Here is a 24559-nt window from a genome sequence, read left to right on the forward strand (position 1 = left end):
ACCGTTGTTTTTGTGCGTGTGCAGTATAATGCAGGAAGAACTTTGGTAGCATGTTATCCAGAAGCTCTCTTGATGCAGGATTCATCCTTTGGACAAGTCGGAAGTCTTTCATCTTCAGTGACACGATTGGAGAGTTCTGTAGCCGTCTAACATTTTAACAAGCTTCCTTTTCCAAGTTGGCCTCTATATGATCTATTTATTAGAATTTTAAAAATGCGTTTTGAAGTTTGATTACTATAAACAAAACCTGTTTTTGGTATCTCATTTTTCTCGATCATTTTCTCCTTTGTATTTTTTATGTGTGTATTTTGTATGAATCAAGGAGGACTTCATGGATGTCATTGTGATTTTATAGATTTTCCTATTGAAATTTTTACATTGCTCTATTACAAAAGCCATGTCTGATAACTCTAATATCTTAATCCCTGTAGATCTTTTTCTAGTTTTCCCCCCCTCCCTTAGTTTTCTGTTACTTTGGTCTCATCTCCTGATACGCCTGATGATTTTTATTGAATTTTGGACACTGGTTATAAAAAATAGTGGAGATAATTTCAGTCTATTGATAATGTCATTTTCCTCCAAAAAGGATGTACTTTGGCTTCTTGTGGGCAGAATCAGAGGTTAAGATGATTTACAGCTTTGCCTCAGACTGTGTGAGGGCTCGCTTATTCCTACTTGGTCCCCACTTCTAAGATGTAATCATGAGGGGTCCCACCTGAAAGCCTCGATTTTCCACAACCCTTCCTCATCCGTGGGCCCTGAATGGCAATTTTTGTCTACCCCGTGCAGTAAAACTAGCAGAAGCTCTCTGCATCTTCACAGGCTCCCTGGTTGTTCCTTTATACTCAGATCTTCAGTTTCCCAGGACCACCTTTGGGAATGAACAAATGCAGTTCTAAATGTTATTAGCTTTCTTCTTTCTGGGGCCTTTCTTACTCGGGTTCGCACTTGGTAGCTTTTTTCGGCCTAGTGTTCCTAACTTGTTCTCAGCAAGAGGATCAGTTGGCAACAAGCTATTTAGCCATTGTTGGAATCTTACCCGTATTTCTTTATTTCTTTATTTCTTTATTTATTCGACAGAGATAGAGACAGCCAGCGAGAGAGGGAACACAAGCAGGGGGAGTGGGAGAGGAAGAAGCAGGCTCCCAGCGGAGGAGCCTGATGTGGGGCTCGATCCCACAACGCTGGGATCACGCCCTGAGCCGAAGGCAGACGCTTAACCGCTGTGCCACCCAGGTGCCCCGGAATCTTACCCGTATTTAAAAGTGAATATTCAAATACTAAAAATAAATACGTGTAGCATCCCTTGTTTGCATTACTGTTATCTTGTGCTGATTATATTTTGCAGTCGTCTATGCAGTCATAACACCATTTATAATACAGAAGTTCAGGAATGCATAGGGGCACCTGCGTGGCTCAGTAGGTTAAGTGTCCAACTCTTGATCTCAATTCAGGTCTTGTTCTCAGGGTCATGAGGTCAAGTGCCATGTTGGGGAAAAAAAGAAGTTCAGGAATGCTAAAAATAACACTGAATAAGGTATTCAAGTATTTGGCCAAGTTTTAAAAATCTACCAGATTGATTCTTAGTTTACTCATTTATCATTTATTTCATATATAGATATTCGCAAATGGTATTTCTAATTTCCACTCCTTTTCCTCTTTTTCTGTTGGGTGGTTTTATTCTGGTTGATTTGCAGAAGCTCTTTGTATGAGAGATATTAACCCTTTACTTCTATGTGGTATAAATGTGTTTCACCAGCAAATATGGTTTATATGACTGCTACATTTTAGGATTTACTGAGTTGTTTTTGTGGCATTTTTGTAGCTCTTTTTAAAAAGTAATGTTGCACAGATATTTATAAAGAAAATATACAGATATAATCACAATACATCCATGCACCTGTATACTTATCTGTTCTATGCGCATATATGACCTTATTAATTATGTTATTCAGATCCTTTATGTCATAGTTTTTGAGGGATCAAATTGATTCACAGATGACTAAGAGTGTTAATTTTACCCCCTTTCCTGTGATAGTGTTGTTCTTGGTCCTTTTTGCCTTGAATTTGATCTTGCTAAATGTTCCTAGTGTGACCCACATGTTTTGGAAATGAGGGGGGTGGTATAGATTCTGATTTCATCTTTGTCTCTTTAATTTTGAATTCTTCACTTCTTTTTCCTCTTTTAATTTAGAAGAATGGATTCTGGGGTTAAATCACGTGAGAGGTGTCCCAAAGGCGGAAGCAGCTCTGACCTGAGTCTCGGGAGTGTAAATGCAATATGAATGGGTAGACGGGTGTGGGTCTTCCGGACCAGGGGGAAGGGTGGAAAAAGAAGGAGGCTGGGAAGGAAGAGGAGGAGTGTTGGGAATGTGAGAGGAGTTTGACTCAAGCAGAAAGCCTGAAGAAATAGGACGCAAACAGGGGTTATTTGGGTGGGACCACATTTTGGGAATCCTGAAGCGAGGCAGAGAAGTAATTCTTTGTCTATAAATTAGGTGTTCTTAAGACAAATAACCAAGTAAGTGTGCATTTACAAAATAAGCCTTGTGTCAAAGCTTGGTGCCCAGGATCACCTTTTACTCGTTTATGCTGATCTTACAGGTTCATTTTCCTTTATTCCAAGAGCTCAGAGCAGTGCGCCATGATTCGCAGGAACTAATCTCATGCACATTCTTTGAGTTTTATTTCGCATTTGACATTCTAACCAGGCGACTTTTGGAGTGATGGTTGAGGTTGATAATCTCACCTCAAAGAGACAGTTTAAGCCTGTCAGCCTAGAATGTCTTTCCTTCAGTTCTGTTCTTCTGCTTTTCAGCTGTGCCCACTCCCCAAATGATAAATATCTGTTTCCTTGCATACATTAAGCAGATGAGACGAAAATGTGCGAAGTATGAGTCGATGGCCGTGTCTGCAAGCCTGTTTAGTTCTGTCTCCAGAAGCACGTAGATGGTGACTTACTGAGAATTGTGTGAAGCCAACAGGATTTGCAGGTGCCCACCAGACCAGATCGCCGTGTGAAGAAGTGGGAGCCAGGAACTTCTGTTGAATGCTATCACTGAATTCGGGACAGTTAGCTCTTCAGAACTGGCACTTTTATTCCCAAGGGGAAATTTAGAGAACGGAGTGTTTCCTTTGGCTCTTGCATAAAATTATGTTTTATCTATCCCTAGGGGACTCCTTCTCACAGTTCCGGTTTGTTGAGGAGAAAGAGTGGGATGGTGAGGCTTCATGTCCAAAACAGGTAAGGTGGTTCGTCTTGACTGTGGATTGGCTCTTCTCAAGGCTGAAGACTAATGCCTTTACGTTATTGTTGAGATAGTCTCGGGGTAGAAGAGAGGTAGGATTCATGAGAAGTTTAGTCTCAGTTACCTAAACTGTACAGAAAATTTTCAGGGAGCTTAAATTATACAGGTCCTTGGAGCTAGAATTCACCTGTATAACTGGCCATCTGTGCGAATTACTCATAGTTTATAGGCATGATTTTGAGTGAATTACTTTGCTATTTGGCCTTCCTTCTTTTCCCTTTCTGTGAAAATTTCCCTTAGGGTTGAAAATTAATTTTTTCCCCTCACACTGTTTTTGGTCTTGAGTGAAAGAATCCTTAATTTTATAGCTTTAATAACTCTTCGTCTATAGCGAGGGGAACAAAGCTACACAGTAAGAACAAATCTCACAGAACTCTTTCGGTGAGTCCGTAAAGCCTAACCACCTCCTTTGATTTGTGTTCATGCCATATTTTCTAATCAAGGAGTTTCGGTTATTTTCCAAGTGCAATTTGATTCTTTCCATAGGAGAGATGACAGGTATTCTAACCTTTTAAAGAGCACAGAGAATCAGTGCTGGCTTGTCGTCTCCTCCCCGACTCCATGGCTAGCGCCTGCTGTGTGCTGCAGTGATTTGACAGTCTGTCCACAGTTTGACATGTGGCTGAGGAGCAGGCCCGAAGCCCAAATGTAGGGCACCCTCCTCCCCATTCTGCTACCAGCTCAGTACACACACGCACATTCAGAACATGGCTCAGAAGCACAGCCTGGTCAGTCCCTTTATCTTTGTGCAGCCACGCCTACTTTTCATTGGTTTTTTGCTTTTTGTTTCTTAAGATTTTATTTATTTGTCAGAGCTCGCACAAACAGGGGGAGCGGCAGGCAGAGGGAGAAGCAGGCTCCCCGCTGAGCAAGGAGCCCAATGCGGGACTCGATCCCAGGACCCTGGGATCATGACCTGAGCCGAAGGCAGGTGCTTAACCCACTGAGCCACCCCGACGCCCCTACTTTTCATCGTTGAGGATGTTACCTTGCAGTCGTGTCGCACATGATGCAGAAGAGAGCAGAGGAAGCCTGGCCACTTTTAGCCAGACCCCTGTACCCCTCAACGGTCCTTCTGTCTGGGAGCTAAGAGGGCAACAGGTGAATGGTGGCAGGCATGGCAGAGGTGAACTCCTTGCTCTTTTCTCAGCTAGAAGGAGGGGTCTGCTTGTATGCAGGTACCTGGGCGGTGGGGAGGGCGTGTCATGTGACGACTTACCTGTGGGTTAAGTGTTCAGGACCACACCTTTCTACCAAACTCAAGAAAGAGTTTCTTGAGTTTGAGAGAGAGAGTTTGAGAGAGTTTCTTCAAACTTGAAAATGAAGACTTGGCCATGCTGGTCTGACCACAGCCCTTAAGGTGCTGAGTGCAGGGCTGAAGAAAGGCCTGGATGGATACTGAATTTCTTGCCTTCTTGTCTGGGCTTTGTCATCTCCGTCCTGCTCCCTAAATACACTGTGTTTTTTAGAAGTGAGTTCCTTTTTTCCAGGGTCAGGGGCCACTTCTGGTGCTTCCAACATGGCTTACCTAAGAGCTAGCCACCTCGGGAATATTTCAGAAGGGCAGTTGAAAAGCCACACTGTTTCTCTCAGTCCTCGTGCACTGCTGTTGTGGGGATTAGGGTTACAGTGCGTCTGGATTGCGTGTCAGGCTCTTCTTGAGCTCACCACCCCGCTCACTGTAAACCCATGTACCCAAGACATTCCAGAGATTCCTGCCATGGAATGCAGCCTGACAAGGCGACCCCTGGCTTTTCTTTTAACTTGAAGCCAGTGAATTTACAATAAGCTGTGTTTCTAGCTGGGCCTGGGATGTCTTTGGTAGACGAGGTGCTCAGTGGTATCTGCCTCTGATGTGAGGCCATTATAGCCAACTTCTGGTTTATTCTTTCTCTTGGGTGGCCAGGGCACCAGAAAGTAGACATTAGACTGTCATCAAGGCATGAAATAACCTGGACTGTGTCCTCGACTACTGTCAATTTGGGAGGTCGTTCCAGGGATAGGACTTGACTTCCATGAATGGGAGAGGAGTCAACGGAAGCTTTCGGCACTGGCCTCACACAGTGTGGCTAGCAAGTGGGCAAGTCTGGCCTCTGCTTTCCGGTTGGAACAGAAGCCTAGACCTCACAGGCTCCTGCGGCTGTGCTGATCAGCCCTGTCTCGCTGCTTAGACGGCTCTTCCCTCCTCTCCCAAAGGCCAGCCGTCTGAATTGGAGGGAGGGGTCCACTTCGATTCCATTAAATGCTTATTTTCCTTGCAATTTCCCAGTAATTACAAAAGCATCTATAGTTTCCAGGTTATTGTGCAGTCTTGATGTGGGGGTGATAGCTGCCCTGTTCCTGCTCTCACAGTGTGAACTGTGGCTCCAGAACATGGCTTGGGTTTTGCTTGTCTTAACACGGGGGAGGATAGAAAGAGCAGCCCCAGCAAGTGTGATGTATGATAGGACTTACTCTCTGCTAAAAGTAACTTCAGTGGGTGGTTTATTTACTTCTGTCATCTTCTCTTTTATTTCTGAAAGGTCATTTGTAATCATCACCTGATATGCATGTAATTTTCTGTTAATAGAATTCAGCATTTTATGTGGACTGTGAATCACTGGTTCGAGCCCTTCAAGAACTGCCTCTCTCGCTCCGACTCAATGTTGCTGCCGAACTGGTCCAGGTAAAAACCCCGACAGCGCTGCCAGCTGGTGCAGGTTAGGGCAGAAGAAAGAGAGTGAAAAGTGTCACTCTGCAGGATGTCCCACCGTTGGCTTTCCCTTTCCTAGAGCTGAGGCTTTGGTATCAAGGTAGCATTTTGAAAGCTTGAAGGGAAAATGAAATAATTTTGAGAGTTTTTCTTTCTTTTTTTTTTTTTTACATTTTACATTTGAAACATTTTGAAGGATCAAATGGAAGGAAATGTAAAAGTATAAAGTCTGGCTGGTTTTTTACTCAAAAATTGATGCACCGGGCTCTGTGTTAGCACAGAGCAGACAGTGGCGATCAGACAGACGTGGTTCTTGGTCTCATGGAGCTTAATCTTTTGGGAAACAGTATTGATCAAGTTTTCCAATTGTGGTAGGTCCCATGAGGGAGGAGTGTAAGGTGCTAGGAGAATCTATAGTAGTGAACCCACCTACTCTGGTGTGATTAGAAATGGCTTTCCTGAAGGAGTGTCAGATGAGCTGAGATCCGGAGGCTAAAACCACGGGAGCTGGAATCTAGAGAAGAGGGACCCCATCAGGTCTGCCTTAACACTACTGCTGAGAATGACGCTACCCGGGACCCTTCTGGCTGCAGAACGGAGGGGACTGTGGGAATGAGCAGGTGTCTGTGTTGGCGAACGTGGAGGGTGGGTCAGGGCGAGCAAACCAGGAGGCTGCTGCAGCGGGCCAGGGGGACAGCGTAGACGGGACGAAGGTGACGATAGAGGAGATGGCAGAGAACTGGACTCGACCAAGACGTACTTCAAAAGGAGAATTAGCAGGGCGTGGAAAATACTGGAAATGGAGAGTGAGCAAGCACAGAATTGTTCTTGGCCTTCCAAGATGGGGTAGTATCAGGAAGGACAGGTTTGGACGTTACGGGTCCGTGCCTCTGAGACCTCGAAGTGGAAATAGGAGTTGGATCTAGAAATCTATAGTTGTGAATGAAGGGCTAGAGCTGTAAGCGTAGGAGATACAAATGTAAGACAACAACTAATGAATGATGAACAGAGAGGGGGAGGCCCAACAGACCGACGACAGGCGCTTCACAATGTAATTGTGGTTCGATTGCATTTTTTAAAAAAGTGAAACCCTGAGCAGTACTAATTGTTAGAGGATCCTAGCAATTGAAACAGTCAACTTGAGCAGATGCCTGACCCTTTGCAAACTTCCTGTCTGAATTGAATTTCCTATTCCACAAAGTTTGGCTTCCTCCGTTTTTGTTTCTGCGTAAGCAAATAGGGCAGGACTCAGATTTTTACCTCCATTATTATGCTTCTCTTCCAGACCACCCTTCCTTTAGAGCTTCCTCAGGTGAAACCAAAGAGAAATGATGAAGGCAAGGGACTGGGGATGCAGTTAAAAGGGCCCTTGGGGCCTGGAGGAAAGGGCTCCATCTCCGAGCTGAAATCCGCCGCTGCTGGCTGCCCCATGTACCTGGGTAAAGATGGCCCAAGCCCCGCTCCCTCGAAGGGTTCTCAGAAACCCACTGCCCCCCTGCAGTCGGCAGCAGACCACTTGGAGGAAGAGTTAGATCTGCTGCTTAGTTTAGATGCACCTGTAAGAGAGGGAGCGAACATCGTACCAGACCAGACCTCTCAGGACCGAGAATCTGAGAAAGATGGGGAGGTGGCCCAAGAAGGAAAAGGTATGGCTTCCATTTTATTCCCGATCCGTCTTCTCGATTTTGTGCAAACAGCCCCACCCGCGTCCCGTCCATACACCTCTCCATCAGTGTCTGACATCGATCTGGCGGTGTCGGCTGACATCTATTTCTGGGCTCACATCCCCGCTTCCCCCTGAGCTGACCTTTCTGACAACATGCCTCTCACTCGATACGCCAGGCTTGCAGAGCTGCGGCCTGCCCAACTGCAGTATTAAACCTGGGGCTTCAGATGCACCTGGCGCTAGAAAAAGGCATTCAGATCCTCGTGGCCCTCAACTGTGCAGCGGCAGACCTTTTAATCGACTATCTGAGCAGGCCCATTAACCCACTCTCCGGACTTCTGGCTCGCTATTTCGATCTTATTTTTGTACAAAAGAGCACTTGGTCCTTTGTGCGTGCTCGGGGAGACAGCGGCCCACCTGCTACGGGGAGGCCAAGGGGGCCGCTCCAGCCACACACTGCATTTGAGAACCTGTCAAGACTCCCCAGGCTTGCTGCAATAGTAAAAAGAAGACTGAGCTGTTGGTCTTCTTAGAAAACTAGTGAACTGTGACATTCCACTGCAGAATAGAAGAGCAAATCTCTACGCCCTTTATTAATTTGTGTAGATATTACTGTATCTTCCTAAGGAGTAGAAGCCGTGGCGGACCGTTTCCCCTTGTAAGCACGGTAATAGTGAGGGCTGAATTCCATCATGGAACAAACCCCACGGAAGCCTTAACCCTCAGTTTCGGGACTACTGTGAAGTCGTTAACACGGCTCTTATTTCCCCAGGTCCTGCTGAGCGGTGTGTGATGCAGGGACAGGGTGCGGAAGCTGAGCAACCGCGTTCGTCAAAACCGGTTACTGAGGAAGAGCTTGAAGACTGGCTGGACAGCATGATTTCCTAACGTAAAAGAAAAAGAAAAAAAGAAAAAAAAAAAGTGCCTGAAGCAAATTCTGGTGGCCTTGGCGGTAAGGGCGGGCCCAAGGCTGTCCTTCCAGAACAGCTGGTGTCCGAGCATCCCCCAGCCAGTGTGGTCCGTCTCGCCTGCCGCAGTAGCCGCCTACCTCTCTGCTGGGCACCGGAAGCGCTACATCTAAGAGGCCGTCGCACTTGTCTCTGGCTTAGCGACCTCAGACTCCTGGAGGGCAGGGCACGTTACGGCTCGTTCCCGCCGCCTTCCTTCCCACGTCTGCAGCACAGCAGGTGCTGCTCGCACAACAGCAACAAGGCATGGATTTGGCCACAATAAACGCACGCTGGTCTCTGGAATGCCTCTCTTTCTTGGGTGGGGTGTTGGGCCATTTGTCTCGGGTCCCTTTTTCTAGTAATCACAGTACGGCTGTAGAATTATCCAGAAGAGGTACGTCACAAGAGGCCGACACCGGGGTTGGTATGTATTACTTTATTGCAGTGGGCACTTCCTTTGATGTAGGGAGATTCACCTAAACACAGCAGCTCCACTACTTACAAGGGGACCACAAAGCAGTACTCAATTTGGCATGAGACTGAAATCTGTCTGAATTTTCAGTACAGTACTTCTAATAACAGCAGTTGACAAGCTGTTACTGAAAAAAATTGAATGACCTTCAAGTGCAGTTTCATAAAGATGGAAGAGCAACACAACTCGTTAATGGAACTGTCCGTCTGGAACATAAACATAAAAAATTTGCATAGCTATATCTAGAGAGACTTTAAGGCACTTAATCGATATTTCAGTGTCGACAAAGTGTTGGTTTTTTTGTTTTTTTCTATTATTTCTTTAACTGCTTAAAGCTTTTCAAGCCGATTCTGAATACATTCACTAGCAAGTACCATGGGAGAAATTTGCAGTTAAAGAAGTGTTTTTGTAGTTCAGACCACGAGTCACTCGTGGATACTGTCATGTGACATTCAAATGTGTGAAATTCAGGTTTTGTGCACTGAAGACTTCATACTTCTAGTCCTTTCCTCAAGGACACCATTGCAACAACTTAGTTCCATTAGAACTGAAAAACTTGAAGGTATTCTCAACTACAGTTTTCCTTGATTCTTTGCCATCTTTTAACATTTTGATAGGCTGTCTCTCCCAGGGCTATGGCCATTAGGCACAAAAAGCCAAATCAGTTCCAAAATATCACGTATTTGTAACACTTTCTCGTAAGGGAGGCATTAAAATAGGTCACATTTCAAATGTTTTGCAGAACTATAAAAAGGATTCATTTCACTGGAAGTTGACCAGAATTGTGGAGTTTGATTCTGATTTACCCAAGCTGATCTTCGTATTGTTTCCGAAAGCAGTCACCAGCTGGGAAGAAATCCCAACACCTTTCTTGGTACATCTTCCAGACATAAGATTCCTGGAATAATAATGGGAACGGAAGGTACTTCTTTTTAAACCGCAGTAAGCTAAACCCCAGGTAGTGTCTACTCTGTAGGTCTCCCTTGGAGAATGGTGGTGGGACCCAACTAATACCTTCTTCCTTGCTGTGTTCCTAGCCCAGGCTAGTTTAGGAACAAAAAGTCATTCTCCACCCCCCATCCTCCCCCGAACTCAAAACACTGAACACAGTGCAGTGATTGCAAGTAAAAATGATCTAGCGACACTCTAATTGGTAGAAGGCAGAAGAACGCACGATGAAGGGGAGTGAGTGCCAGCTCGGGCAGATGCCCGGAGCACCGAGCTCTAGAACCAGGTACCTCTCAAGTGTCTGGGCTGTGAGGTTTGCCTACAAGTGTGATGATGTTGGAGTATTCTTCCTCTTGTTCTCATACTTAGTCACAGAATCCCTTTTGACACAAACTTTCACTCATACTACCCACACCTCCACATTCCCTGTGTCACCCACACATGAGGTGGTTATCTCTCTCTCACCATTTTACTCTCTTTGTTAGAGCCGCCCACTCAGCGCCTCCTTGTCTTTTTCTCTGTAACGTTCTTCCCACCTCCAGCTATTCTACTCTGAAGCAGTAACCATAAGGGTTTAGAAAATGTCAGTGTTAGTTGGGAAGGATAACCAGAGAGTCTTCAGGAATAGACTGGAGTTGCCTGAAGATATTGGCTTCTTAGGTCCCAAAGAGATGGCAGAATAATGCAGAGGAAAAAAGTTCATTGAGACTAATGAAGTCCTGTGTCTACTTCAGACATCCTGTGCTCTGTTGAGCCTCAAGACTTCTGAGAGGGAAACTCCTAATGCAGGGGTACGATTCTTAAGTTTTATTTCTCACCTGTCCCGTGTGTTCTGTTTCATCTTTATTAATGAGATACATCAGGAAGAACCTGGAACAAGGGGGAAAAGGTATAATAAGTGAGAAAAAGACAATACTACTTTGGTTAGTCTTTTTATGAGGAGAAATCCTCTTTACCATTCCCAAACCTTGAGCTAAGGTCCCTTGTGAGGAAGCATTTTGGCTACCTTTTTAAAAAATCCTCATCTGGCGCACCTAGGTGGCTCAGTCAGTTGAGTGGCTGACTCGGTTTGGGCTCAGGTCATGATCTCAGGGTCCTGGGATTGAGCCCCGTGTGGGCTCAACATTGCTTAACATTCTCTGTCCCCCACTCCCTCTGCCTCCCTCCCCTTGCAGGCTCTTTCTCTCTAAAATAAAAAACCCTAAACAATGAAATGGTAACCAAAAGTCTTAACATATGATTCTTAATGGGTGAATGTAGATCTGAAATTGTGTGTGTCTCAAGGACCTGTCCTGGAAAGTATGTAACTTACTAAGTTGTTCTCTTCCAGAAAGAGTTTTGTATTATGGAAACCTGAGAAATACTAGTGTCGTTTCACTTGTTCTGACCATGATGGGTCTAGGGTTTGTCTGCTCAGCTGGCGTACCCAAGTATCCTTGGAAGCTGGGGCTGATCTTCCAGCTCACATTGCATGATCTCAGAGACAGCTTCCAAAGGAGCCAGTCTTGTGCCCTCAAAGATAGGGCTGTGAGACTGCGGGTGGGGAGAACCTGAGCCCCAGATTTCAAATTCTGTCGGGTCTCCTTAGGTCTATAGCTTCAGAGGCAATAAATATATTTGGTTCCTTTCTCCCTTTTCCTTCATCCCACTGAGAAGCAAGCATGGGCAATATCTTTATCACGTTTGAGACTTGGGCATGGAGGACGTCATTTCCTAGCACATTTATTTGACAACGCACCAGTTTTAGGGGGAGTTTCGAATATGAACAGGATGGGTTGTCTCTCCTCCAGCACGCTGCTAGTGGGGCACAGGGCCAGAAGGGAGATGATTATAATCCATAGTGCCAGGGGAAGACGTAGAAGGGAACAGCATCACAACGCCCTTTCACATTACTCATGACGAAGGGCCAGGTGGTCCCCTTCTCTAGAAGGACATCCCTCCTCACCTCCATTAAGATGAAAACTCTCAACGAGGATTAAAATATTCTGGCAAAAAGAGAAGTTTTTGCCACTTCTTCTTGATAATAATACCTTTCCCAAAGGCTAGGCCTGTTCCATCCTAAAGGTTAGTTTTTCCTAAATGTAGACCCAGAAGGGAAGAGGTGGCCCAGGGAGTAGCTTTTGTTCTTTTCTTGAAAATGGTCACTTCTAGAGAATATACATTACCTGACAATTCAGATTCTCTAAGTTGTAAGCTTTATACACAGGCCATGGCACATAGTAGGCTCTGAATAACTTGTTCCTGAGTGAAAGCTTGACCTCAGAACATTGAAATACTTACTAGCACCTTCTGGGTGCCAAGCACTTCTATCCCAAGTGCTAGGACAGATCAGTACGAAACACCCACATCCACAACTCGCCCACTGTCCTGGTGCTTGTGTGCCCAGGAGAGGACAGGCAGGGTGAGGCCTGCAAAGTGACCACAGAACCCAGCGACATGCATCGCACTGACCACCTCGATAGGAGCAAATGTGACATGGTGGGGAGGAAGGCCTGAGTGGGATGGGTTCAAAGGAGAATGGGAAGAGAAAAATTGAAGACAGTAAGCACAGACACTTTAAGTTTTACTGGAAGGGAAAGAAAGAAGCAGGGCAAGAGCTGGGAGTATAGTGGGGCTGCAAGCTTTGTTCTTTGTTTAGGATTTAAAAAAATAACACTTGCATGGGGATAGGAAAATTCTGGTAGAGGAAAGAGAAATTGTTGTAGTTATGGGACGTGAAAAAGGGCTGGGGTCTAATCGCAGGTGGGGGGGCTGACCTTTATGAGGCCCAGGGAAAGGGCCTGTCAAAACACGGAAAGGCAGAGAATATGGACAAAGAGGCAAGCTCGTCAGAACTCCTTGAAGTTTCTTCCTAATTGCCTCTACTTTTCAGAGAAATAGGCAGAAATGGCATGCACCGAGGGGAACCGCATGACATAGCTGTTATCTTACTCTACCACTCCTTCCCCAGCCCGTCACCTCTGTTGACCAAGGATACTCACAAGTAGTTGGCTAAGTTGTGCTCTTGTAAGGTATGCGTCTCAAAGCCATGAGGCGTTGTGTCAAAATAGTCATTGCCAATCCCACAGATGAAACATTTAGTCTAAGACGAATAAGAGAAACAGGACAGGCGTTAGTACACGTGACGTTACAGGCGGGAGGGAAAGAGGTGATGATCTCTGAACGGAGAGACCATGAAAAATATTTCTCTCTTTAATGCTTCTGGCTCTTAGTCCCCTCCCTCACGGTGTCATATCCTTAGCCCCTAGCTAGCGGGGCCCGGCGGAGGCAGGCTGGGGTGGGGGCTGCAGAGCAGGGAGGGTGAAGCCCAGAGCTGGCAGACAGGCACAGAGGACGGGCATGGCAAACAAACTGTGTCGGTCATTTCCCTAAGACTGGCCCTTTGTAAGAACAGACCCAATTATTTACAAAAACAAAACAAAACCCGTTTGCTGTAAGATACAAAAAGAGAGTCGTAGCTAGTCCAACGTTACCTCCATATCTTCTCGCACTTGCTCCTGCTGGTCTCTTAGCTCTCCAAAAGCATCGATAATGAGACCTAAATACAAAGACAGATAAAGTGTTGAATCTGTTTGGGGGCTCAGGGCAGAGGCCACACTGTTTTCCCAGGCTAACCTAGTAACGCAAGATCAGAAAAAAATCATTGTGTTTTCAAATGCTGCATCCTGGCTCACGGTTCCTCCTTCCTCTTACTCCGCCTTTCTGCAGAACTGTGCTAGCTGCTCACTCCCCGACCCACGTGGCTCCCCCAGTCCCTCCCTGCTCTATGGTGCTTGGCCATTCTGTTTTCGGTCTTCCTTTGGCTCTTCCTCTCCTCCAGCTGCTTAGGCCTTGGTGTGGATCAGGATTCCTCTTCAGTTTCTTTGTTCCTCTTTCTGGAAAGTCTCCTCCACGCTCAGATGTTTGATTACCACCCCCAGCACTGATGGATCCCATTTGTGTTGTTTTCTTTTTGGACTGTTGTATTTATATTTTATGTGTACTTATTATATTTATTATTTCTCTCCCATTCCATTCCTGACTTCTCTTGAAAGACCTATTACAGTTACCTGCTTCTTAGCCCTCAACACCTGCATGTTTATAGGCCCCCCAACTTGGCATGACTCAAACTAAGTGTATCACTGTCTTTCTCCAAGTCCTGACAAGCTATTGACTAAAATATCAGTACTCCTCCCCACAAAAGACGAAGAAACATAGTCCGTCTCTCATGGCTCCTCTCTCTGCTGCTTCACCACCACACTGTCTGGGAAGACAGGCTGTGGGTAAGACCAGCCCCAGGAGATCTTCAGGAAGCAGAGTGAGGAGCCGAGTTCAGAGCTGGGGGAGGGGCGGTCCTCCATTCAGATCCTCGTTTCTTGTCTCAGTGTCTGCGTGTATCTCTGGCTTTATGTCTAGCCTCGTGCGTGCATAGTAGGTGCTCACTAAATCTTTGTTGAATTAACTGGTAAACGAATGTACAGGCCTCTGTGTATAATGTCATGGACACCGGAAGACAAAGAACCAGGTATAAGCCTTGCTCGTACCTGACGTGACTGGCAACCGTACCTTGAATGATGGCCAGCAAGATGACGATGACAAAGAAGAAGAAGGTGATGTCAAAGACAATGCGGTACATCTCATAAGGGTCGCCAGCAGGGTCTTCAATTTCGTCGCCAATGCCACCTCCAGCTCTCACTCCCACGTACATGTGGAACAGGTAACACTAGAGAAGAAAAACACTGGCAATTCAGGTCAAGGTCACAGAGTTTCGTTTCTAGCAAGATGGTTATTAGCTCTTTCCCACAACCAGGTCCCAGACAGCGCAGAGGCGGGGGGAGGGGGGGCGCTCCGTGGTGACATCAGTCCTCGTGCTGCTAGCTGCTGTCCTCTATGCCCTCTGGTCAGTGTAGGGTCTCGGAAGGTGGCAAGACTTGTTACATTTAGCCTTTAAAAGAAGATATTCTTTGCTCATTAAAAAAAAAAGGGTCTGAACTATTTGACACGTACGGGAGAAGTCAGGTAAGGCGTGTGGAAACTAAAACAACTCTGGGCGCTGACGGACACGCGTTCGCCGGAGAGTGGCTCTCCTTCATTCACCCCTGCAAAAGGCCGCCTCTGGCTCTGCAGCCTCTGTGCCCCCGGGGGGCGGGGATTCCTGCCACATCTGTGAGAAGACCGTTTCTCCTCTGGGGCTGCATGTGAGCCAGTGCAGGCATCTGGGCGCTGGCTCCCAGAGTGGGGCGCCCTCCGTCTGTCCTGCTTGGAGGGGTGAGCTGCGGACGGAAAGGCAGTGACCAGCGAAAGCCGGGGACAGCGTGCAGATGTGTGCTGGTCACACTGGGGCTCTCCCTCTGCCAGCTCACCTGGAGCTGTGCCCTTCTTGCCCACGAGCGGCTGGCTGGACAGGAACACCTCCCCCCCCCAAACTGTTGCTCTGACATTTTTTCAGATGATAGTGGCTTTTCTGAAAGAACCCCATCAGGCCTGTTGAAATAACTTGAGAACCAGATTCAGGGGACTAGACCCTGGGAACTCAGAGACAAAGAACGAAAGTCTGACTTCCAAGAAATTTAGATGCAGGTGCATTCACATTCAGATAGAGGTAATCTCCATCTTCAACACAGCACAGATGGCTGAGACCACCCCCCTCCCCACAGTGTGCTCTTTCTACCTGGGCTTAGACCAGTGCACCTGCAACCCGTCTTCCCTCCGTCTGTCTGTCTGGGACACTTCTCCCTTTCGGAGGAGACCTGTATTCCACTCTAATCTCTGTTGGCAGTGGGCTCTCACCGTCATCATGTCGTCACACTTCATATCGGGCTCGTCGTCATCTTCACTTTTGTTGTAGAACTTTCGGAAGAAGTTGAAAGCCACGACGGTGTAAAGGTAAACCACCACGGCCAGGAGCCCGACAGTCAGAGCCAGCTGGGGCGGGGGGGGGAGACAGGAGGAGCGGTGGGTCTTCTCAGGAGACTCCAAGGAACAAAGGAAGGCGAGGTGGAAAGGGGGCGGAGGAGGGGGTGGCAGTGAAGGCTGTCCTACTGCAAGTGGACAAAACGGGCTATGGGAGGAAGACAGTGATGGGGGTTGTGGACTAAATTGTCTCCCCCCAAATTTATCTGCTCCAGCATCTCAGAATGTGACTGAATTTGGAGATCAGGCTTTTAAAGAGGTAAACTGGACGGATGGACTTAGAATCGGCCCTGTTCTAGTCTAACTGGAGTTCTTACGAGAGGAGATTAGGTCACAAAGAGACTCCAGGAGCTGCAGGCACAGAAGAAAGAGCAAGTGAAAAAGCAAGAGGGTGGCCAGGTGTAAACCAAGGAGAGAGGCCTCCGAGGAAACCAGGTCTGCACTTGATCTGAGGCTCCCAGCCTCCAGAACTGAGAGGAAAAAAGTCTGTTGTTTAAGCCAGCAGCCTGGTATTCTGTGACGGCAGCCCTAGCAGATGCATACCCCGGCTACGGGACTGGGCCTCGGCAGTGGAAGGAGGGTTTTAAGGACTGAACGGTGACAGCGCTAGGAGGAAGGGGCCCTTGCTTTTTTGCAGAGATAGCAGTGAGCGGAGGCTTCACGATATGGCTTCTACTCTAATGCTGCTTCAAAAGGTTCTTTGGACTGGTAGGTGTCCCTACATTACATGTTTTCATAGATAACCACGAGTCGGTAGTAGTCACAGATTTGAAGCTGCCGTAAGATTTATGATGGTTTAGCGAAGTGACATTTTTCATAATCAAGAAATCTGCCTAGAACCTTTGCAGGGGTCATAGGCATGCTTATTTCCTGGCTGGAGGAAGTACTCGAAATGAGGGTGATGTGGGACTTGCTCATGTGGCCCCCACACGGGACGGGGGCGTTGAGCCGGAAGAGATGAAGATCGCAGTCATCATGAAGATAAGATCTTTGCTCTCGGGTTTCGAGTTGCTACACAAAAGGGGGTAGGCATGAGTACTGAGATAAATACCAGGAGAAAAATATTCGAAGGCTTCTTTGAATGATGAATAACGACTTACCAACCTTGGACAGCAGACCTCACAGAACGTACTTGGTTTTAGAAACAGAAAGAACCTGGACTCTGCACCAAGAAATGGGCTAGTTCTGCCACTTAGTGGCTGTGTGGTCTTGGGTAAGATACTTAGCCTCTCTGAGCTTCAGTTCTCTTATCTGTCAAATGAGCATAACATCTACCTTACAAGGTAGTTGTACACTTGTCACAGCACCCGGCCCATGGCCAGATGGGCACAGGTTTGGTTGTTTTAAATCTTGCCAGAGTTTATTTAGCAAGCCCATATAAGAAACTCATTGTTTAAGCTTTCCATTTAAGGTACAGTTCTGTGTAACGCCATTAAGCCAAATCAAGAAAAACTGAAGTTTCAGTATCTGAGTACAGGGGAAGGAAATCACCCTAAAAGAATGTATTGTAGAAGTGGTGTTCCACAGCTCACACTAGGGAAACCCTGCTTTACAGGGTCAAAGTTCCCAAGACGCAGGTAAAATTACACAGCGGCCTTACTCCCAGGACCCGTACGGAAGCATCCACACTCAGGCAGACACCTGGTCACCGGTTCTGCTGTCACCTCCCCAAACCCGAGCAGCTCGTATGTGGCAGCAAATGTGTATTTCTAGCTTTTCTCCATGTTTATCACCAACCAAAACAAGAAACAAGCCACCCTAATCCCTGATGATCTTTCAGAAATGTGTTTGGGTAGAGCTGACAACGTTCCGTCAGTGGCAGGTGTGCAGCACGGTGACTCGGCAGGTCCCCGTGTTACCACGCTCAACACAAGCGGAGCTCCCGTCAGTCCCCGCGCGGCGCTACCGCAACCCCACTGTCTTCCCCGTGCTGAGCTTTTCATTACCGCGGCTTCTTCATCCCGTCACTGGAAGCCTGTGCCTCCCACTCCCTTCACCCATTCGGCCCAACCCGCCAGCCCCCTTCCCGCTGGCAACCATTGGTTCTCCGTATTTATAGATCTGATTCTAACACCTTTCATTTTAGAATTAAACATCAATTTTGACTTTATTTCTTTCTGATTGGAATCCCTATTTTTTAAGGTGTACAAGGTGATGATTTAGTATATGTATACATTGTAAAATGATGCCATAATCAAGGCAATTAACACATCTGTCACCTCACACAGTTACAATTACTCTGTGTGTGTGTGTGTGTGGTGGGGGCGGCTGCGAGAACACCTCAGATCTACTGTCTTAGCAAATTTCAAGTACACGGGACAGTATTTTTAACTACAAGATTGTACCATGCTTTACATTAGATCCCCAGAATTTATTCATCTTATAGCTGAAAGTTTGTACTCTCTGACCAACATGGCCCTTTCCCCCCCATCCCCTGGCAACCGTCATTCTACTCTTTGGTTCTAGGAGTCCAATTTCTCTAGATTCCACGTATAAGTGAGATCATACAGTATTTGTATTTCTCTGTCTAGCTTATCTCACTTAGCATTAGTGGTCTCAAGGTCCATCTATGTTGTGAATGCCAGGATTTCCATTGTATGTACATTCCACATTTTCTGTCTCCACTCCTCTACTGATGGACACTTGGGTTTTTTCATATCCTGACTATTAAGCATAATGCTTTAATGAACATGGGTATGCAGGTATCTCTTTGATACAGTGATCTCATGGGCTTTGGATATATACCCATAAGTGGGACTGCTGGATCATGTGGCAGTTCTAGATTTAATCTTTTGAGGAGCCTCCATACGGTTCTCCATATTGGCTGTACAAAGCCAGGCACATTTTAACTTCTTTCTTTTCTCCCTCTCCTACACAAAGGTTTAGAGACGGGAGGGAACTCCTGTCTCATTTACGAAGTTGCACTTAATGGGGAATGAAATGCTAAGGAGTTTGAATTTGTTGACAAAAGGAGCCATTAGAAGATTTTAATCAAGGGATTGACCCTGACAACACTGTAGAAAACAGACTGGATACTGATGATGCTGGACATAGCCAGGTCCATAGAGATACAGATACAGACACGTATGTGTGTATATATATGTCTAAGTGATTGCTTCTTAGTCAGAAGCATGTATCAGAAGTTCCCGGGGAGCTTCCTAATTGCATAGCCGACTCACCAACCCCCCAGGGAAGGTATCAGATTCATGGAGGAAAGGGTAAACCTCAAAAGTCTCCAGAGTGATTCTCACATCCATCACCTCCTTCCCTTCCCTTTTTTCCCGGTTGATCTAAATGTTCACGGTTTCTACATCAAGGTCTTACGTCTCTTGAGTGACGGCCGCAGTTTTGCAACAACAATCTACTAGTTCACACGTCTGGCCAAGAAAGGTGCACTATACGCCATGACATATACCTGCTTGCCATTGTGAGTGACAGATGACAGAATAGTCCTCAGCGTCTTGAAGCCCATTGCAATGTCCAGCAGATGAGCGGCGAAGAAGAAGTTGTTGTAGTGGCCCAGGACGGACATGGTTGTATACCAGGCAAGGTAGAGAAAGGACTGTGGAGGAAGGACGGAGAGGTGAGTCAGCAACCTTCCAGGCATTCGTGCCTCCTGATGGGCCCATTAAACCATTTCTTCCCTGGATACTGAGGAGCTGAGGTGCTGTGACTGGCCTAAGAATTGCCAAGTGAAAGCCCAACCACCTTCCACGGCTACTGGTCCCCCCGCACCAGGAAGGCCCTCCGGCTTTGATAACAGAGCACTGAATCTTCTTGGCACCTGCCCTAGCTTGTGGCTCCTGGCCTCCAATGACATCCCTGATCCTGCGGGACAGAACCTTGTTTTCCCGGGTGCTGTACTCACGTTGTCGGTAAAAACTACTCCCAGTTTCCAGATATGGTACTTCATGTCGATGGAACTCAGCCTAAAGGGGAACAGAAAAATTTTAAAACTTATAAATGTCAGACTTTAGTTAAGTGTTTAATAAGGGGAAAAATTAAGTTTTTTCTCTCAGGTTAATAATCTAAACATAGCTCTGAGCTTTATCAAGTTGTATGTGTTTCCCATGAGACCGAGAATGGTTGAATCACACATCTCGAAATTTTAATTAGTCTTTCTCTTTCAACTCTAACAGGCATAAAAACTGATAGGTCTTTAAATTTTTGAAGCCAGTGTTCTCCCACTAGGTCAGAATCTAGAAGAAAACACCTAAGCCAGACCAGAGCCTGAGCGCACGCGGGTGTGCTGCAGCCCTTCCCTCTGGCACACTGAAGAGAACTGCAAAAACTAAGGCTCTACTTGGGCCAGACTTGGGATTTGAACCCTAAGCTCTGTACCATGACACCAGAGAGGCCGCTTCTGCTTTGCTCTCTTCGACCGGGCTGAAATCAAGGGCATTTTTGTCCAAACCCAGGAGCTCAGCAATGCGTTCTGCTCCATAGAGATCTCCGTACTTGTTGATCACCTGGAGAGAGAGGACGCAGGGTGAGCTCGGGCCACGCATCGCGGTGCCGTCTCCAGCCCCGAGGTCTTCAGAGCTCCACTAGGCTCTGGGCTCTTTCAAGGGGGTTGATGAAGACACGATTCAAAATGCTACAGGAAAACAGGAAAACAATAGCCCCGGGAGAAGACAGAAACTAAAGAGACCAAGTGGAAACCGCTTCTCAAGCCGATCTCTTTTTGGAGGGGAGAAGAAAACTAGTATGCAGAAAGTAGTGATGATGTTAAGCTGTTTAGGGCAGATGAGTATAGGAATGGAGCCAAAACCTACATATGTTCATACAAAAACCCTTCTGTGACTTACTCTGTTCAAGATACCATCAGAAAAACAACGGCAAAATTTATTCATGTTTGTATATGTAGAACTTAAAAAAATTCTACATTTCTTTGGTGGTCATGGAAACCACTCCCCCACCCCCACCAACTGACAAGGCATACCTTTCTCTTGACAAACTTGTCCCAGTAGTTATTAGGAAAAGATCTGAAAAAGAAAAGGAAGAGGGGAGGCTCTTAACATCAAGGCAAACACGTCAAGATGCTGTGTGATCTGTGTCTGGATCCGGGATCTCCTTGGGTTTGTCCCACTCATTCAAGAATTCAGACTGATGGAAGCTCAGGGTCAGCACAGATCTAACTGATACATGGTTTTCCTTCTTTGTCTTGACTTCCGAAACACCTGGAGAGCCACTCTGCATATTCTGCCTCAAATTTCTAATAAAGAGCCCGGAATTGTGGTGGTAGACTAGACAGAAGCAAGTACATATTTCTTGATCCCAGTATAACTAGAAACGAAACCCCGTAGGAAAGCACATGCATTCAGGCTTCATTCACTGAGTATCTAACCTTATGTTGGCACCTGGGGTAGGTGATAGGGATACAGTGGTGGAAAATACAGACAAGGTCCCTAACTTGATGACGTTTCCAGTATGGGAATCCCTTTAGTTCATGTGTGTGTGGGGGTTTTCTTAAGCAGAGTGCTCTTCCCTCTATTCTCCAACCCCATATAACTCCTGTGGGGTCTGCTTTTCTCAGGGAATTAGATCCCTCTGTCTTTTGGAGGGATCTACCCTACCATCCCTAACCCCTCAGAGGAATGTCTTTCCTCAGCCTAGTAACTTATACCAGCTCCAGTGCAAAGAGTTTGTAAAGTCCAGGAGGAACCGTCACTTTCAGGTATGTTAGCAAGAACCATTTAAGATGTTTTTCTCTTGGGGCACCTGGGTGGCTCAGTCGGGTAAGCATCTGACCCTTGATTTCAGATCAGGTCATGATCTCAGGGTCATGAGATCGAGCCCCACGTCGGGCTCTGTGCTCAGCAGGGAGCCTTCTTGGGATTCTCTCTCTCCCTCTGCCCCTCCCCCCCCTTGTGTGCTTGTTCTCTCTCTCTCTCTCTCTCTCAAAAAAGACTTTTCTCCCTTCCACAGTGGTTATCTTTCCTGGGAGAGTTCCTTGTGAGTCTAGATTGCAGCCAAGGAACCTCTGGTCCTTGGTGCATGCATTCTTAGTTCTGTTTCCCTTAATGTGAGTCCATTCTTCTGCAACAAGAGTCTCCTATAAAGACCACCCAAGCTGGTGATATGGAAGTGAGGACTTCCCTCTATTCACGGACCTCTCAGAATAACCCTCAGCAAATGCCACTTTCCACCCAACAGGCTGACAACATTTAAAAAAATTTTTTTCAGGGATGGGGGGAGGGGGAAAGCTAAAGCAATTTCTTTGTTTCAAACATCAAAATGTCACTTAAAAGCAAAAACAAATGCTGAGTTTACAGAGTAAAGTGGTAATAGATTTTATCTCTGGAGGCATGGAAATTATTATTTTGATTTTCTTCTTTGTACGTTTTTCTACTTGATTTTTTTCATGGATTACATTTAGAACCTAAAATAAACAAGGCAAATAAAAAAATCAACCCAGTCTTCCTCTGTCCACACTAAAATCTCCTTTCTCTTAAATCCCTTATACAAACGGTCCGTAACGTACAACTCAGCTTTGGTCACATTTTGTCCTAAGTGGAAAATTCCACAAGTGAAGCCACAGGGCCACTGACTGAAGGTTCCAGGCAAGACCATTTCACAGACATGATCTTACCTTGGTCTGAGTATTCTTGTCCCCTAAGTATGTAAGCTCCTTGAAGGTAGAAAACATAATTTTACTTGATAATATTCCTTAAAGTGTGAGGTAGACAACAGAACCTCCAGCAGGGAAATGTTACCAATAAACAATACTTCTATGTATAAACGGTCAAAAATAATAAAAGATCCTCAGCCTCTTTAGAAAGGAAGGAGATGCACGGTGAGATGCTATTACACACCTACCGAATTAGCCCAATTATCTGAGTATCTGAGGTGTGGCCAAGAGGCGGGAAGCAGGAGCTCTCACACAGTGGTGGCTGGAATGTGAATCAACACAAACATCTGCATACCCTACTACTAAGCAAATCCCTTTCCTGGTCTCTGCTCTAGAGAAACCCTTTTACTGGAGCCTCAGCTATATAAGTGTTCATTGTCTCTCTGTTGGTAAAAGCCAGAAACCAGAAGCGGCTGAGATAGCCACCGTCAGGGAAGTGGGTGAACACATGATATACACATGATAATCACTCATCTAATGGACAACGCTACAGTTTTGAAATGAGCAAACTGTGGCTCCACACATCAGCACGGGTGAGTCCCCGGTGCCGTGTCGAACCAAGTATGACCGCATAGTGCATAGTGCATAATTCCACTTACACAAAGTTCAGAAATAGTCAACGTGAGAGAACGCTTCTAGGGACACATACCTAAGTGGTAAACTATATACTAAAGCAAAAGAACGAATATCACTAAAGCCAAGAGAGGAGTTAAGCGACGGTTGGGGAGGTTACGATCAGGGAGAACATCTGGGACTTGGAAGCTATGAGCAAGGTTCCATTTGTAAAACTTTGAGGTTCGTTATTATACTTTAAAATAAACATTTTATATTTTCTTAATATGCGTATTTAACAATACAAAAAGATAGCTCTCTTCGGTACATAGTTAACTGTTAAAAAATAGGTTACTGCAAAGCACTGCATGTATTATGATGCCATTATTGCGGGAAAAAATGATTCATCCACCTCAAAATTTTAAAACAGCTACTTATGCATTTCTCTACTCATGGACATTTAAGCCACTTCAAATAAAAAAAACCCCGCAAATATCCTTGTTGGAACATTTTCATGTACTCATCTCACTAACTCCTTAAATACTTATATTTCTCGATACTAAACTGCCTTTTTTCTGGGACTTTTAGGCCATATCACCTGTGTCACACACACAAGCATTACTGCTAATTGCAGAAAGCTGACTGAAGAATCACATTATTTAATAGGACCCAAAATTTCTGTGATGTGATGACAAAGGGTGGGAAACCGGGCTTAGTAGTTTCCCTCATTTGAGGGCTCGCCGAGGACCTGGAGCCGGGACAGCTTCTGATTTGCATGCTCACTTCCCCCCATCAAGAGAAGAGTCTTCCTGTTCTAGAGACTATTTTAAAGATCTCCGTTGTGCCTTTATAAAGCTGCCTCCCTCCGTTTGCCTGACCGTCTCTGCATCAGGAGCGATTTTCTTTCCCCAGGGGTCAGGGTGGTTGTTTGCAGACGTGCACAGTTGAATTGGCACAGCTAAGAGTTTCAACACCGTCACTTCTGTTTATATATCTCGCCCTGTATTCTTCTCTTTCGGCACATTAATTTATCTCGAAACTCTCATTTTCCCATTTGTGAACACGCCAGTGTTACCTTCACTAATGGTGATGGCCATTGTTTGAACAGGTAGAGAAAGGGAATGACGAACAGCTTGATGCCTACCCATGCCAGGCCCTGTACCAAGCATGTAACACACATTCGCTGATGCTCCAGGCTTCAGGAGGTGGTAATCTCGTGCCTCTATTAGTGAAGAGGAAATGGAGGCTCAGCAGGCTTCATTCCTTGCGCCTTTCACAGACAACTGAGTGACAGAGCTGACTTGGTGTCCCACCTCTGGCTGGAGAATCAATGCTCTTTCTCACCGTGGTACTAATTATACACATGCCTACCAACAAAGCAGGCTTCACGCCATAGGTTGTAGGCCCCCTCCCCGCATGGCCCTGTTTTAACTGCCCAAGGAACTGCC

General features: G+C 46.1%; 2 protein-coding genes across 2 annotated transcripts in view; one reads left to right on the forward strand and one right to left on the reverse strand.

Annotated features, from left to right (window-relative positions):
* The window catches only part of AVEN (apoptosis and caspase activation inhibitor), a 168801-nt gene extending 160164 nt beyond the window's left edge, over positions 1 to 8637 (forward strand). Inside the window, exons 3-6 of the mRNA XM_045815770.2 lie at positions 3174 to 3244; positions 5878 to 5973; positions 7286 to 7646; positions 8439 to 8637. Of these exons, the coding sequence (XP_045671726.1) occupies positions 3174 to 3244; positions 5878 to 5973; positions 7286 to 7646; positions 8439 to 8554 (644 nt within the window). The 3' untranslated portion in view covers positions 8555 to 8637. The remainder of the gene's footprint in view (positions 1 to 3173; positions 3245 to 5877; positions 5974 to 7285; positions 7647 to 8438) is intronic.
* A 400-nt stretch (positions 8638 to 9037) lies between these two features.
* The window catches only part of RYR3 (ryanodine receptor 3), a 581277-nt gene continuing 565755 nt past the window's right edge, over positions 9038 to 24559 (reverse strand). Inside the window, exons 95-104 of the mRNA XM_045815782.2 lie at positions 20871 to 20913; positions 20270 to 20397; positions 19797 to 19857; positions 19344 to 19490; positions 15806 to 15940; positions 14582 to 14738; positions 13510 to 13574; positions 13018 to 13118; positions 10855 to 10906; positions 9038 to 9986 (exon numbers count right to left, since the gene is read on the reverse strand). Of these exons, the coding sequence (XP_045671738.2) occupies positions 9891 to 9986; positions 10855 to 10906; positions 13018 to 13118; positions 13510 to 13574; positions 14582 to 14738; positions 15806 to 15940; positions 19344 to 19490; positions 19797 to 19857; positions 20270 to 20397; positions 20871 to 20913 (985 nt within the window). The 3' untranslated portion in view covers positions 9038 to 9890. The remainder of the gene's footprint in view (positions 9987 to 10854; positions 10907 to 13017; positions 13119 to 13509; positions 13575 to 14581; positions 14739 to 15805; positions 15941 to 19343; positions 19491 to 19796; positions 19858 to 20269; positions 20398 to 20870; positions 20914 to 24559) is intronic.

The sequence above is a fragment of the Ursus americanus genome, chromosome 36 (genome assembly GCF_024610735.1).
Source record: "Ursus americanus isolate L20-20 chromosome 36, mUrsAme1.1.p, whole genome shotgun sequence".
NCBI classification, from domain to species: Eukaryota; Metazoa; Chordata; class Mammalia; order Carnivora; family Ursidae; genus Ursus; species Ursus americanus.